General features: G+C 41.1%; 1 protein-coding gene across 1 annotated transcript in view; it reads left to right on the forward strand.

Moving 5' to 3' along the window:
• The first annotated feature begins 1835 nt into the window (after nucleotides 1-1835).
• The window catches only part of LOC124775774 (venom carboxylesterase-6-like), a 144514-nt gene continuing 130681 nt past the window's right edge, over nucleotides 1836-15668 (forward strand). Inside the window, exons 1-2 of the mRNA XM_047250604.1 lie at nucleotides 1836-2027; nucleotides 7759-7891. Coding sequence (XP_047106560.1) covers nucleotides 1836-2027; nucleotides 7759-7891 — 325 coding nt within the window. The remainder of the gene's footprint in view (nucleotides 2028-7758; nucleotides 7892-15668) is intronic.

Consider the following 15668-nt stretch of genomic DNA (forward strand, 5'->3'; position numbering starts at 1 on the left):
AAAAGAGCGTAAAGAGAGCAATGAGAGAAGCATTCAACGAATTCGAACATAAAACATTGGCAAACAATCTAAACAAGAACCCTAAAAAGTTTTGGTCATATGTAAAATCGGTAAGCGGATCTAAATCCCCTATTCAGTCACTCGTTGACCACGATGGCACCGAAACAGAGGACGACCGAAGAAAGGCAGAAATACTGAATTCAGTGTTCCGAAACTGTTTCACTGCGGAAAATCGTAACACGGTCCCTGACTTCAGCCGTCGCACGGACGCCAAAATGGAAAATATTGAAATAAACGATATCGGAATTGAAAAACAACTGCTATCACTCAGTAGCGGAAAAGCATCCGGACCAGACGAGATACCCTTAAGATTCTACAGTGATTATGCTAAAGAACTTGCCCCCTTTCTATCAGCAATTTATCGTAGATCGCTGGAAGAACGTAAAGTACCTAGCGACTGGAAGAAAGCGCAGGTCGTTCCCATTTTCAAGAAGGGTCATAAATCAGATGCGAATAATTATAGGCCTATTTCGCTTACGTCAATCTGTTGTAGAATAATGGAACATGTTTTGTGTTCTCGTATTATGACGTTCTTAGATAATACAAATCTCCTTCATCATAACCAACATGGATTCCGCAAACAGAGATTATGTGAAACTCAGCTCGCCCTATTTGCCCAAGAAATTCACAGTGCCGTAGACACTGGCGAGCAGATTGATGCCGTATTCCTGGACTTCAGGAAGGCATTTGATACGGTTCCGCACTCACGTTTAGTGAAAAAAATACGAGCTTACGGAATATCGGACCAGGTTTGTGATTGGATTCAGGATTTCCTAGAAGAAAGAACACAACATGTCATTCTTAACGGTTCAAAATCTGCAGATGTAGAGGTAATTTCGGGAGTACCGCAGGGAAGCGTGATAGGACCTTTATTGTTTACAATATACATAAATGACTTAGTTGACAACATCGGTAGCTCCGTGAGGCTATTTGCAGATGACACGGTTGTCTACAAGAAAGTAGCAACATCAGAAGACTCGTACGTACTTCAGGAGGATCTGCAGAGGATTAATGCATGGTGCGACAGCTGGCAGCTTTCCCTAAACGTAGATAAATGTAATATAATGCGCATACATAGGGGCAGAAATCCATTCCAGTACGATTATGCAATAGGTGGTAAATCATTGGAAGCGGTAACGACCGTAAAATACTTAGGAGTTACTATCCGGAGCGATCTGAAGTGGAATGATCACATAAAACAAATAGTGGGAAAAGCAGGCGCCAGGTTGAGATTCATAGGAAGAATTCTAAGAAAATGTGACTCATCGACGAAAGAAGTAGCTTACAAAACGCTTGCTCATCAGTATGGGACCCTTACCAGGTTGGATTAATAGAAGAGATAGACATGATCCAGCGAAAACCAGCGCGATTCGTCATGGGGACATTTAGTCAGCGCGAGAGCGTTACGGAGATGCTGAACAAGCTCCAGTGGCGGACACTTCAAGAAAGGCGTTACGCAATACGGAGAGGTTTATTATCGAAATTACGAGAGAGCACATTCCGGGAAGAGATGGGCAACATATTACTACCGCCCACATATATCTCGCATAATGATCACAACGAAAAGATCCGAGAAATTAGAGCAAATACGGAGACTTACAAGCAGTCGTTCTTCCCACGCACAATTCGTGAATGGAACAGGGAAGGGGGGATCAGATAGTGGTACAATAAGTACCCTCCGCCACACACCGTAAGGTGGCTCGCGGAGTATAGATGTAGATGTAGATGTTATTGGTGAAAACGTGTTTATGACAGCTGAACGCAACAGAGGAATTATGGGGCACAAAGTAGCTCTGTTGGCAGACGCCATTGCTGACAGCTTGTTGATAACAGGTGGATGTAACAGCATATCGATGAGCCACAATGTAGCTCCATTGGCAGATACCATTGATGACAACGTGTTGATGGCAGGTGAATGTGACAGTGGAAAGATGGGTCAGAATGTAGCTCCACTGAAGATGTCACCGGTGAAATGTTGACAACAGGTGAATATAACAGCAGATAGATGAGCTGCAATGTGGCACTATTTTGTCAGGTGAGATATCCATAACTGGTGAATGTGAAAGTACTTAGATGGGCACAATCTAGCTCCAGTTGTAGATGAGATTGGTGTCAACTCTTTGATGTTAGGTGAATGTAACAGCAGATAGATGGCATACAATGTAGCACCATTATTGGGTATCACTGCTAATGTCACTGCTGACAATGTGTCGATGGCAGGTGCATGTAACAGCCGATAGCTTTTTAGATGGATGTTGTTGGTGACATAGGTTGGATGATCAGTGAATGAAGCAGCAGATAGGTGGGCTGCAATGTAGGTCCCTTGGCAAGCTCCACTGGTGACAATGTGTTGATGACAGCTCAATGGCGGATACATGGCCCACAACATAACATCATTGGCAGATGAAATTAATGTGAGTATATTGATGACAGGTGAATGTGGCAGCGGATAGCTTGGCCACAATGTAGCTTTTCCAGATGCCATTGGTGAAAGATGAGCCACAATGTAACTCGACTGCAGATACCACTGGTGATAATATTTTGATGACAGGTGAGTGTAACAGCAAACAGATGTGCCACAATATATTTAAATTAGCTGATTCCATTGACTAAAAGATGTTTACGACAGGTCACAATGTGACAGATTGGTGACAATGTAGTTCCATTGACAGATGCCACTGGTGGAACATTTTGATGCTGGGTGAATGTAACTGCAGACAGGGGGCAACTATTTAGCTCCATAGTAAAATGCCATTGTCGACCATATATTGATAACAGGTGAATATAACAGTAGACAGATGGGCCAAAGTATGGCTCCATTGAAGATACAATTAGTGCTACATTTCTATGATTGTGAACGTTACAGCAAATAGATGGACCAAAGTGAAACTTGATTGACAGAAGCTATAGGCGATATGTCGACGACAGGAGAATCTAACAGTCGATGGTTGCACCACAATGTAGCTTATACGAATGTTACATAAGGAATGCAAATATTTTGCTTCACATACAACTTGAAATTCCATATCTATGTGCATCAGTTGCTTAGGGATATTTGATGACACACAAATTCTGAAATATGATCAATAACATAATTCCTTGCCTAATGATTAACTTTTACTATTGCAATCCAGTCATCCTGAATGCAGGACTACTGATTACAATGTAGCTCTATTTTCAGGTGCTATTGGTGGCAGTGTTTTGATGGTAGGTGATTGCAACAGCAGATTGGTGGGCTACAGTGTAAATGTACTGCCATGTGCTACACATGACAACACTTTTGATGACATAAATCTAACAGTGGATAGATGGGACACAGCAAAGTTTCACTGACAGATGAGAGTGGTGACAACGTCCGCCCCGACAGGTGAGTGGTCAGCGTGACGGAATGCCGTCCTACGGCCCCAGGTTCGATTCCCGGCTGGGTCGGTGATTTTTCTCTGCTCAGGGACTCGGTGTTGTGTTGTCTTCAACATCATTTCATCCTCATCCGACGCGCAGGTCGCCCAATGTGGCGTCGAATGAAATAAGACCTGCATCAAGGCGGCCGAACCTGCCCTGTAAGGGGCCTCCGGCCCAATGACACCAAACGCTTATTTTCCAATGGTAACAACGTTTTGATGACAAATGAGTGTAGCAGCAGATAGGTGGGCCATAATGACACTTTGTTGGTAAATGCCATTGTTGGCAACATGTTGACGACAAGTGAGTGTTAACAGTGGATACTTTGGCCACAATGGTAGTTTGTCAGCTGCCATTGTTAAGAGATGGGCTACTATGTACATCCGTTCCAGATGGCATTTGTGACAATGTTTTGATGAAAGATGATGGGTAACAGCAGAGAGATGTCCCACAACGTACCTCCAATGGCAAGTGCCATTGGTTGGAAGATGACGTTTACAGGTGAATGTAACAGTGCGATGTTCCTCCATTGACAGAAGATACCACTGACACTTGCATTTAACAGTGGAAACATGGACTACAGTGTAACTTTATTGGCAAATGCCATTGGTGACGATGGATTGACAGGTGAATGTAACAGCATGCAGATGAGCCACAAATAAATACATGATCACTGGTAATGGTCACAATTTTGTGTTGACAGACTAGTGCACCACAGTGAAGCACTACAAGTAGATGCCGTTGGTGACAATGTGTTGTTGACTGGTGAATGTAACAGTGGGTAGATGGTCCATTGCATATACCAGTGATGTGGCAACAATTTGATGACAGGTTAATGTAACAGCAGATAGATGGGACACCATATTGCTCTACTGTCTAATGCCATAAGTGACAACAAATCGATGAAAGATGTGGATATATGGCTCAAAATGTGGCTCCACCGATAGACGCCATTGGTGACGATGTTTAGTTGGTAGGTGACTGTAACAGCGGATATATATGCCACAATGTATCTCCATTGAGAGATGGCACTGGTGACAATGTGTTGATGGCAGGTGAATGTAACAACAATTCAGCTCCACTGACACACGTTAATGACAGGTGTATGTTGCAGTAAGTAGACGGGTGACAAGGTGGTTCAACTTATGGTTCAAATGGCTCTGAGCACTATGGGACTTAACATCTGAGGTCATCAGTCTCCAAGAACTTAGAACTACTTAAACCTAACTAACCTAAGGACATCACACACATCCATGCCCGAAGCAGGATTCGAACCTGCGACCGTAGCGGTCGTGCGGTTCCAGACTGAAGCGCCTAGAACCGCTCGGCCACACCGGCCGGCGGTTCAACTTATAGACGCCATTAATGACAATGATTTGATGACAGGGAAATGTATCAATGTACAAACAAGCCACTATGTAGCTCTATTAGCCATTGGAACTGGTGACAGCATGCTGATAATGTGAACATAACTGCTCGTCGACCAGCCGCAATGTAACTCAATTACAGATGGCATTGTTGGCAACGTCCTGATGAGAGGTGAATGGTAACAGTGGATAGACAGCCCAAAACGTAGCTACATTGGCAGATGCCACTGGTGACAACGTGTTAATGACAAGTGAATATAACAGCGTACTGATGGGCCACAATGTAGCTTAATTGACAGATTCCATCTGTGACAACATGGGAAGAGAACGTATTAGTGGACAGACATGCCACAATGTAGTTTCATTGGCATGCCAAAGTGTAGTTTCATGGGCAGATACCACTGGTGACAAGGTGTTGATGATAGGTGAATATAACAGCAGATGGATTAGCCGCCATGTAACTCCACTGGCAGATGCTGCTAGTGTCGACTAGTTGATTGAAAGTGAGAGTAACAGCAGACAGATGGGCCACAATATAAGTCAACAGGCAGATATATCTGGTGCAAACGTGATGATGATGGGATGTAACTGCAGAGAGGTGGTTCATAATGTAGAAACCGCTTGTCGATTGCTATAGAACAACAACATTCTCTGAGAACCCTTAGTGTTAAGACACGAGGAATTACAGAGAGGGTACTAATTAAAATCAATGGAGGACGTTGAAAATTTGTGGCAGACCGGTATTCAAACCGAGTTCCCCTGCTCGCTCGGCTGATGCTCTTACTACTGTCATCTGGGAACAGTGGTCATCGCAACTACACGGACTATTCTAGAACAACTCCAGCTAGACCTAAATCCTCAAATTATCCACACATTAGAAATATAGTGGCACTTGCCCATTATCCTCATCATTCACAGCATTTCACTGATTCCCGCGTGAGTTCGAGCCTGGTGTACATCTGCACGTAAGTTCTTGTGGTGTGTATCAGCCGACTCATTAGTGGTGTGATAAATCATCCGTGGTTGGCAATTCTCACTGTAGGATTGTCGCCAAATGACATAGCTACGAGCTGCTGCGACTTTTTCTGGTGCGAGTCTAGTATGCCCTGAAGCACCTGCTCCTAATGGGATGTAGAAGCCACTATCCTGGAAAATCAACTTCTGGTCGCCACACATCATACGGCACATGGGCCTAGGTAAACCGTCACTGGATACTATAACCTCGAAAAAATTCTCTTGAACAGATGATGCGTCGTGACACATAATTGGTATATGTCTAGCGTAAATGTGAGAGTTTATTGTGCTTTTAGAACGCTTTCTTTGCTTAGATCGCAGATTTTCTCACGTAGCTAAGAAGATTCAGCCAGTTCGACGGCTATCTTCAGATCTATAATCACCGAAGTGGCAAAGAATTAGATGCTATATAGAGTGCTAAGCATTATCACAAAGTGCAAAAAAATAGCACTGAATCCATGTGTATGATGTCATTGCACTTTCTCAGACAATAACGATAAGCAATATAAAATTCCATCTTACATGAATTGGGAACCAATTGACGTTGTCCCCCTGACGGAAACAGGGAAATTAGAGTTCCACTGTTTATGGTTATTATTTCATAGAGTGTTAGATCATCATAAACATGGGATATGGCTTCGGTGTTTTGCGCTGTGTGAAAGGGCTCAGCACTCTATATGACTCATATGTAGCAAGTTCTGTGATTATGGATCTGACGATGAGAACTGAACTGGCTGAAACTGGTTATCTATGTAGCAAAACTTGCGATCCAGGCAGTAAAGTATTCTAAAAGGATACAGAATATAGTCTCCTGCTTTCACTGACGATGTCAGCAAATCAACTAGCACACGTGTTTACTGGCAGGCGAGCTGTGCGATATTGTAAAATAACGCTCATTGAATGGAAGAAACAGACCATTTGGTCACTGTTGCCTCCCATTCAGAGCATCGGTGGCAGTGAACCCGGTTCCGACAGTGGGTAGTGGATATGCAGAGGCAGTGCAATGTTGTGACAGCGTGGCAGCAGCTACCAGTGAAGGAAACTTTGCTGACCCGGGAGTGTGTCAGGTCCATGGCACGCGAAGGTAGCGAAGGGTGTATGTAACCTGTGAACCGTGGCTGCAGGAAGAGAGCGAGCTGGACTCACATCGAACCCAGAACCCTCGGAGACTCTCTGGAGTGTCAGACAATGGCGCCCACTGGGCAGACTGGCCTCAGTGCATCCAGTTCGAAGTGTGGAAGAATCAGGGCTAGCTGACAGATCGCAGATCAGCAACAACGCCAAGTTGCTGATGCTGCTCGATGAAGCTGGATTAGCTTAACAGTACGTTCTACCGGTGACTCGCGTGGACACTGTTCGAAAGCATGGCGCTGAAGGGATGTTGCTACTGGCTGAGCTGGAGGCATTTGTACTCCCTCCGGCTGCGTATTTTATGACAAGAGGGAGATTCCCATTACGTAGTCGGCTGTGGAAACGCCACATTGTGCTACACTATGCAGTAACCCAATCACCAACTGACGATAGAACACCACGTTGAAAGGTGCTGCGTAAGCCCTGTGGCAGCACTCTGTTGCAGAATTACAGTATCAGTTGGTCTGCATATTCCTTGGCTGTGTATAAAGACCTGTCCGAAGCTCATGTCACTGCAAAACAATCAAGGATAATCATTATGTTAGAGTGAAGCCCACCAGCTGCCCATAAAGTAGATTTTTTCAACATGCAAACAATGTAGACTGAGCACTCGATCATTAGCATTCTATTATTTTACTTCGCGAACACTTTCTTGTCCTTGTGAAGCAATTATATTCGAGTAATGTTATAGTATTAGCCTTAAGTAACGCAGAGTACTGTGTTTACATACTTCACTCTTACGTCTTCATAATGTTGATGTGTCTCGTTCAATTATATTTTACAGTTCGACACTCACGAATGCTTCGTGGAAGGCGTGCACGCAGTTGTCCAGAGGATGGCTCGTTATTCCTCTGAGCCGGTATTCTACTACCAGTTCACATTTGTCGGCCCTCTCAGCGTATTCCCTGAAGGACCAGGTGAGAGAAGCCTTACACTCAGGAAATTATCATTAAATGTTAATCATTACATCGTTCACTTGACTGGTACTTTTTCCGTGTATGAGGTGTCATAAATAGATATTTTTTTACATTATATTGCTGATAAGGAACTACTTGTTTGGTGATAAAGGCAAGGATAACAGCATTTCATCCTAGGATAACTTTTGACAATCAATCAATAACAGCGACATTTGCTAGTGGCAAAAGACGTAAGAATACAGAACATACACGGAGCTCGAGCACAATAGTCTCTCTCAACTAACATGGCGTTTCTCATATCAACTGTCTCACATCCCAAACACATCAATAATACTGAATGTCGTCGAAAGATAATGTCATTTGACATTACTATTAGTGAATCACAAATCATGTGGTTCGTATCATATAAACGTTTCAAACTGAACAGATTTGGTTCTGTCTAGAGAAAGCGTACCAAAATAAGTGTTCCCAAAATTTTAAAACAATTTTTACTGATTTGCTAGACAACAGATCTGGACGTTGTTTCACACTGTCTGCTTTTTTGTCTTGAGAGTGATTACTCAAGTAACATTAGGTCACCTGTAGCAGTAAAGTCTTTAAATTGGTCATATTTATCTAATGTAGCCTAGTGGGTTTATTTGTAAAGCACTCAGGACAGACAGTTTGAGTAAAGGTACAATTTCAAACACAAACTCATCCAGAAGCTTAAGATAGCAAAACAGTTAGACTGTAAACTATACAGAATTCTGAAGAATTTTGCCTTCAGATCTTGCTGGAACTGCTAATGCGCACGTGCATCTCCGGAAGTGTTAGTTTACCATGTACAACTCAGTACTATAACTCACTACAATCATAGGTCACCATCATAGAGTAGCTGCCTAGTAAGAGATTACGTTATAAACCAATACATGAAAGAGTACTCAGTTTCCTCTTCGGCCTTCTTTGTATCTTGGGAGAGATTTGACGTCATTTCTGTGATGTAATGGGAACTCTAGGAAATACTGTTCTTTGAATTTATTCCACTCCGTAAAAGTCACGATGTAAAGGTAGGATGGACACATTGGCCAAACTATGGACATATCATACAATGTATGTATGGACATATCATTGCTTTCCTTGGGTTCCCCTGCTCTCGACGTCAGGAGTGCCATATAAGCATTGGAGCAAATTTCTGACCAGTTTTGACTAGGAAAAGATATATATGTTTCCGGTCAAACCCGATTTTAGGATGAACTAGTTTCGCTTAAGCCAAACTCGTTCATCCTGTTACTGATAGGATAAAACAGTTTATCTAAGGTTGAATAGGTTTATCCTAGGTAGAATTTACATGTTTTAGGATAAACTGGTACGTCCTAGTCTGAACTAATTTCACATAGTTTGTATCGTCTGTATGCTTTACAAAGTAAACTGAATAAAGGAATAGAAATAAAAGAGTCACTATGATTCATTAAAGTTATTTATTAACTAAAAAGTATTTTCACATTTATCACTAGATCAACTTACATATATCCATCCATAGAAATCACCTTATCTGCAATTTGCTTATTTACTTATTTTTGCAAGGTTTACTTTGGTGGCACCTTGTGTTTCTTATAATCGCATTTGTTTGTTGTAAATTTTTTCATGCAACTGCGTTTCACGAGGCGTTGCCCTGCTCCAACAGAATGTTTTTTGGCTGCAGTCCTTAAAGATATTCTAATATCCTGGTTAATGTCTCCCACATCTAAAAACTTCTGAATACGGTCGTCAAAATCAGTACCAAAAAAATAAAAAAGGCAAAACAAATATCTTTTAATATTTGATTACAAAAAATTATGGAAAATTGTAATAAAATTATACCTGTAATAATGTTTCTGAAGTACGCCATGTTTGGTGCCAACTTTGTAGAGGCCTTCATCAGTCTTTTAAGTATAACACCAATTATGTTTAGAAGGTCACCTCTGCCTTTATCTATATCTGGAATAGGTATGGTTACGTGGTCTCTAATGTCAGCTGGTGGATGAGATTTGTCAGAGGAAGCTTTCATTCTTTCAGCTTGTTTTTTTCTTTTCAATTTTCTGTCGCAATCTTTCTAGCATTTTGAATGTCGTTTGTGACAATTTTCACAATGTTATCATCACTGTCTTCGTACTGTTCAGTATTGCTGTCACCTTCGATTACCTTCTTGAGAGCATCTTTAGCCTGAATATCATTTATGATTTCTTGAGGCAACGAGGAAGTGGAAAGTCCTACTCTAGGTCCGATTCCGAATCATGCTTTGTAAGGTGATTGTTTTATGCCAGATTTTTTATGAATTTCACATACCTTAATCCTTCCGACCACTTCGTCGAATTGCTGTCCTTTAACCAATACCTTATCAATTTCCAGTGTCTTGGTTGGCACGTTCAACAGGACTCTGACTGTGGCTGTGCCTGGGTTTTCCATGCTCAATTTTCAGTTCTGACCAAAGATTTTCGAGTTCACTTGTAACATTATTGACAAATTCTCTGCCATTATGAGACTGAAGAATGCACGGCGCCCCTACAGTTAGGAATATGTCATTCAAATGACATTCATTTCTTCAGCCCTCTTTGATGTTAACGCACGACAGAGAACAAATTTTGTGAGATGGTCTTAGCAAACTAGGATGAATTTTAAATTACCGTCTGATTGTGTTTCGAAATCAGTCAAATCGACTTGGCATCAGCTATTCATCTCCGAATGGAGAATTGCCTTAGAAACTAGCCCTCTTTTCATTTTTGCCTTCTTTTGTTGACAAACATCACACATTGATAAATAGAGGCACATCATTTCCTTTGTGATATTGGCATATTTTTTTGATGTCTCGGTTAACATCCTATCGCCACCACCATGACCCACAGCTACAAGAGTTGCGTCATCAACTGGAACAAAGTATTTTATATTCCCATCACACCGTGCAATGAGTTTTTTCACATCACCAATTTTCAAAACAGCAAGTCGTTTCATGCTTCTTCTTTGTAATGATGTTCTTTTTTCCAACTTTTCCGCGTCTTCTACTTGTTTAACAAACTCGGGATATTCGTCTACTGATAACACATTATAATGAGAAGACTTTTTATTTTCAGTCTGCAAAATTTCCTCCAGAAACTTTCCTCTCCACAGCTTTTTATTGGCTTGTCTACTACACGAAGGCTCATCCATGATGAAACGCCTCACAATAATTATACTACGATTATAATAAAATCTTTTAAACGCAACCATAAACTTAACAAGCGCACTCGTCGATGCAAAATACCGTTCAAAACAAAGAACAGTGCGAGAAAGAGCCGTTAAGAGGCCCGAGGACCGAGCCGGAGATGATTCGGAGATTCCCCGTTCGTCCAGGCAGTGGCATGTGTTCCGATTAGGCAAAATTAATTCAGACTATGACGTACCAATTAATCGTAAAGCAAGTAAATTCTAACTGGGATAAACGGATTCGACCTAGGCTAATCCGACAGACGTTGTCCTGCATGATATTTCAAGCGATTAGGATATTAAACAAAGTATGAAATGAAAGACAAATAATGTAACAATTTCATTATTCCTTTTTTTAAATAACATCAATTTTTAAAAAAAATCCATTTGTTATAATCAATAATGTTTGTTTAATTTTATCTTAATGCCAGTTGATGAACAATATTTTTAGTCAAGTCCTTAGGAGTATTAATGGATAAACTTGACGGTTTTCCAACGCGAGAACACGCCACATATAATTGGCCATGTGAAAAGACCGGATTTTCTAGATCCTACCCACATATCGACATTGTTTGACTTTGTGACTTATTAATAGTCATGGCAAATGCCAAGCGAATTGGAAATTGCAGACGTCTGAATGGAATGGGTGAGTCTGAAGGGATCATTGGGATTCGTGGCAGGAGAACAACTTCACCTCCAAATTCGCCGTTCAAAATTGTAACTTCAAGAACATTGCCCATAATCTTTTTTATGACTTATCTTGTACCGTTGCATAGCTTAGGTGCATTTAAATTCCAAAGCAAAATGATACGTGAGCCAATTTTTAATCGCAAGTTATATGGTGGCATTCCTGGTAAATCCAGCGAATTCAAAAATTCAACAGGATAGTTGACTGCTTCGTCAGGATCGGTAACAGTGTCGATTGATTTGAACAATATCTCATTCCCGGGCTCAATGCTGCATCTGCAGTTGTAATATCCCAATGGTTGTCATCTTCCAGCAAATGTAATTCGCGACACGCATCATGAAATGTGTCATACAAAATGCGATTGACTGTTCGCAAGTATTGGAAGGACGTCGGTCTAGGAACATTAACCAACAAAAAAACGCAAGAAGCAACATTCGCGTTGCTTTGGATGGTGTATAATCGGCCTAATGTATTTCCCATAAATATGCCATTGTATCCTTCAACCGGAACACCTCGCTTTCATGGTTCCCTCTTTTTTGACTGTTTGTTCCATGTGAAATATCGTGGCACATTAATGTCTTCGCGAATTGACCGGGAATACCTGGTCGGTTGTGTAGTTCGAAAAACTCAGTTAATGTGGATTTTGGGTCAATTGATGCACGTTGTAGAGCAGTCTCTTCCGTGAAATAAACACGCTGTCCATTTTCAAGGTGCGCGGCCAAACGTATAACAGCAGGGTCTCTTTCGCGTATCGGAAAACCCAAAATACGCCAAACTGCTTCATTGCTGCTGATGTATCGGCCCATTTGATAGCGTGTTATTTCATCGTTTCCGTTGACACTGTGAACAGCAAATACAGCCATATCACTGCCCTTATGGACATATTTACATATATATTTTATGGACGTCACTGAACTGCAGAGCTGAATGTTTATGTGTGCTTGGTACATGGTTCAAATGGCTCTGAGCCCTATGGGACTTAACATCTGAGGTCATCAGTCCCCTAGAACTTACAACGACTTAAAACTAACTAACTTAAGGATATCACACACATCCATGCCCGAGGCAGGATTCGAGCCTGCGACCGCAGCAGTCGCGAGGTTCCGGACTGAAGCGTCTAGAACCGCTTGGCCACCGTGACCGGCTTGCTTGGTAGATTTTACACAGCAATGGTGAATACGGAACCACCCAGTGATTGTCAATGTCAACTGTTGTACCGTTTGTCATGCGTAATTGATGTGATTGACCACCATGGTCGGTGTCTCTATGACGATACAATGGTTAACCGTACATATTAGTGATTGTATCATTTACACAACTTTTTAGAAAACTTTTCGCACGTTTTCCATGGTCCATGCACGGTGCCGTCATGTTTATAGCACCGCATGGACCATGGATCACGTTAGCGGTTACAATCTCATACAATTCTTGATCGATATTCCTATCCGGAATAGCTGCTCAGATAATTTTATCAGTTTCTTCGGACTGTATTTTGTCGACCAACCAAATCAAAATATGCGCTTGTGGCAAACCTCGTTTTTGCCATTCAACAGAATACAGCCAGTAACGTGTTTTGCCAAATACAGAGGAATGTATAATTAAGTTCATCAACGATTTTAACTTTTTTTCTGAAGACATGTGCAGTGATATCGTACCGATCTACTGCAGTTTGACCTGGCAACAACGCAGTTTTAATTTCATCCCATTTTGGATTACACGTAAATGTAATGAACAGATCTGGTCGTCCGTACGCGCGCACAAAAGTCATGGCGTCTTGAATATATTCTTGACTATGACATGGGCTACCAATATATGATGATGGAAGAATATGTGAAGTACCGATGTCGTTGATATTAGTTATTCCATTTACGTTGCCAACAATAGCATCACGCAAATGAATGTATTCCTCTGCACGAAGTTTCGCTTGATTATACCTGATGTATCGTAATCGCTCGCTTTCAATTATCACATACATATCAACGACGTATTGATGAAACAGCTGTTGGCATCGGAGAATATTATTGTCTTCATTGGCACGAATCATCAACCGATACCCGTAGAAGTTCATCGCTCTCACTTTCTTGCTGGTTTCTGTACCTGCAAAGTAAAGATATAATTAAGACAAAAAAATTAATCGTGCATAGAAATAAAATATTAGGTAATGACATGTGTAGATTGTACGTGTTGTTGGATTTCTTTGTTTGATATTTAAATGATATCCATCTTCTCCTTCCCAAAATATCAATGGATATTGCAAAGCGTCGTAAGAGCGATGACTTTCTTCAGTCGTATGCACTGTGTTATCTCTGCGTTGGATTCGTACATCTCGACGTTCAAATGCGCCGCCAACCATAACAACTGCAACTTCATTAATGGTCGGTGCATTATATCGACCCGCGTGCTGCCCAGATGGTACTTTGTCTGCTTTGATGACTATCGTATAGTTGTCATTTTGCAGCTCGAAGGCGTTCGCTGCGTTGCTCTTGACTTTCATTAGCAAGTCTGATTGCAGCCTGGTTTCTTAAACTTTCATTGTCAGTCAATTCATCTTCTGCCGATCCATTTAACCGACGGTTCTGGACTAATTGTGAATTCCGAGTCCGTCGACCAATATTTCTTCCTCGTCCACGAAGACGTAGCATTGTTTTATGTACGTAACTTCTATGTGAATATAATACACTTAATATTCATAGAAATGTGAGATCTGAAATATCAGAAGACACCGTACAAAAAAATTAAAATGTCAAAATAACGAAACACAATATAATACACTCAAATGAAAATGTCGAAAAATAAACGAAATCTTATGCACGTAACTTATATCTGAATATAATATACTCAATATTGCACACAAAAATGCAACGCCATCTGCCAGGCTGAGTTGTGAATCTAAATCATCCAGGCCCCCACTTGAATGCATACACAAAAATTCATTCAAATCGATCCAGCCGTTTAGTTGCTGTATAGATAAATATCCTAGATACCGACTGCAGCGCCATCTGCCTGGCTGATTTTTGAATCCAAACCATCCAGGGCGCCACCCAAACGCATACAAAAAAATTCATTCAAATCGATCCTGCCGTTTAGGAGGAGTTCAGTGACATACACACGTACGGTAGAATTATATATATATATATATATATATATATATATATATATATATATATATATATATATATACGTATGTATGTATGTATATATATATATATGGGGCGTTCCATTTATCTTAACCACTCAAAGTAACTGTTTGTCCAGATGAAAATTACAAAATGTTTCTAGCAAATTTTCTTTAGAGGTCATGGGGACATCAACCAGCATGATTGCCTTCGTTGGAGCTTTGTTTTTTACAAAGATATGAACAGCGGTATGACTTTCACATGGCACCCTGTATTTTTTATTCGGTTATTCATTTCCTCCACTAAAGACCTATTCAAAAATGTCACAGTGTACCATTCACGGAAACACAACGTTATTAGTTACATAACACATGCTTCTAGATTCCTTCTGCAGTTCCAAGTCAGTGAAACCCTCCTTCTGTCACGTTCATAACAACTACCAACAGACTGCGTGAATCATATCGCCCTTTGTCGACATTGAATATCGAACCTCTTACCGAGGCACCCAAAGGCACATAAGGGCTTTTTTATCAGAATACCTTTTAAATTTCTTGGCCTGAATCTGAAGGTTGAATTTCGATTCCGTTTTACTTTGGACAGCTTTCTCAATATCGAAGCAAACACTATACGAAATGTTAATCCCATAACGTTGTACTTCGTCGTCGTCATCGTCTTTAGGAGATTGTCGACAAATGGCACGAGCGTTTCACCCACACTCTTGACGTGTACAAACGAGCACCGCTGGTTTTCTTTAAGCAGATGTAACAGATATCAG

The sequence above is a fragment of the Schistocerca piceifrons genome, chromosome 2 (assembly GCF_021461385.2).
Source record: "Schistocerca piceifrons isolate TAMUIC-IGC-003096 chromosome 2, iqSchPice1.1, whole genome shotgun sequence".
Classification (NCBI taxonomy): Eukaryota; Metazoa; Arthropoda; class Insecta; order Orthoptera; family Acrididae; genus Schistocerca; species Schistocerca piceifrons.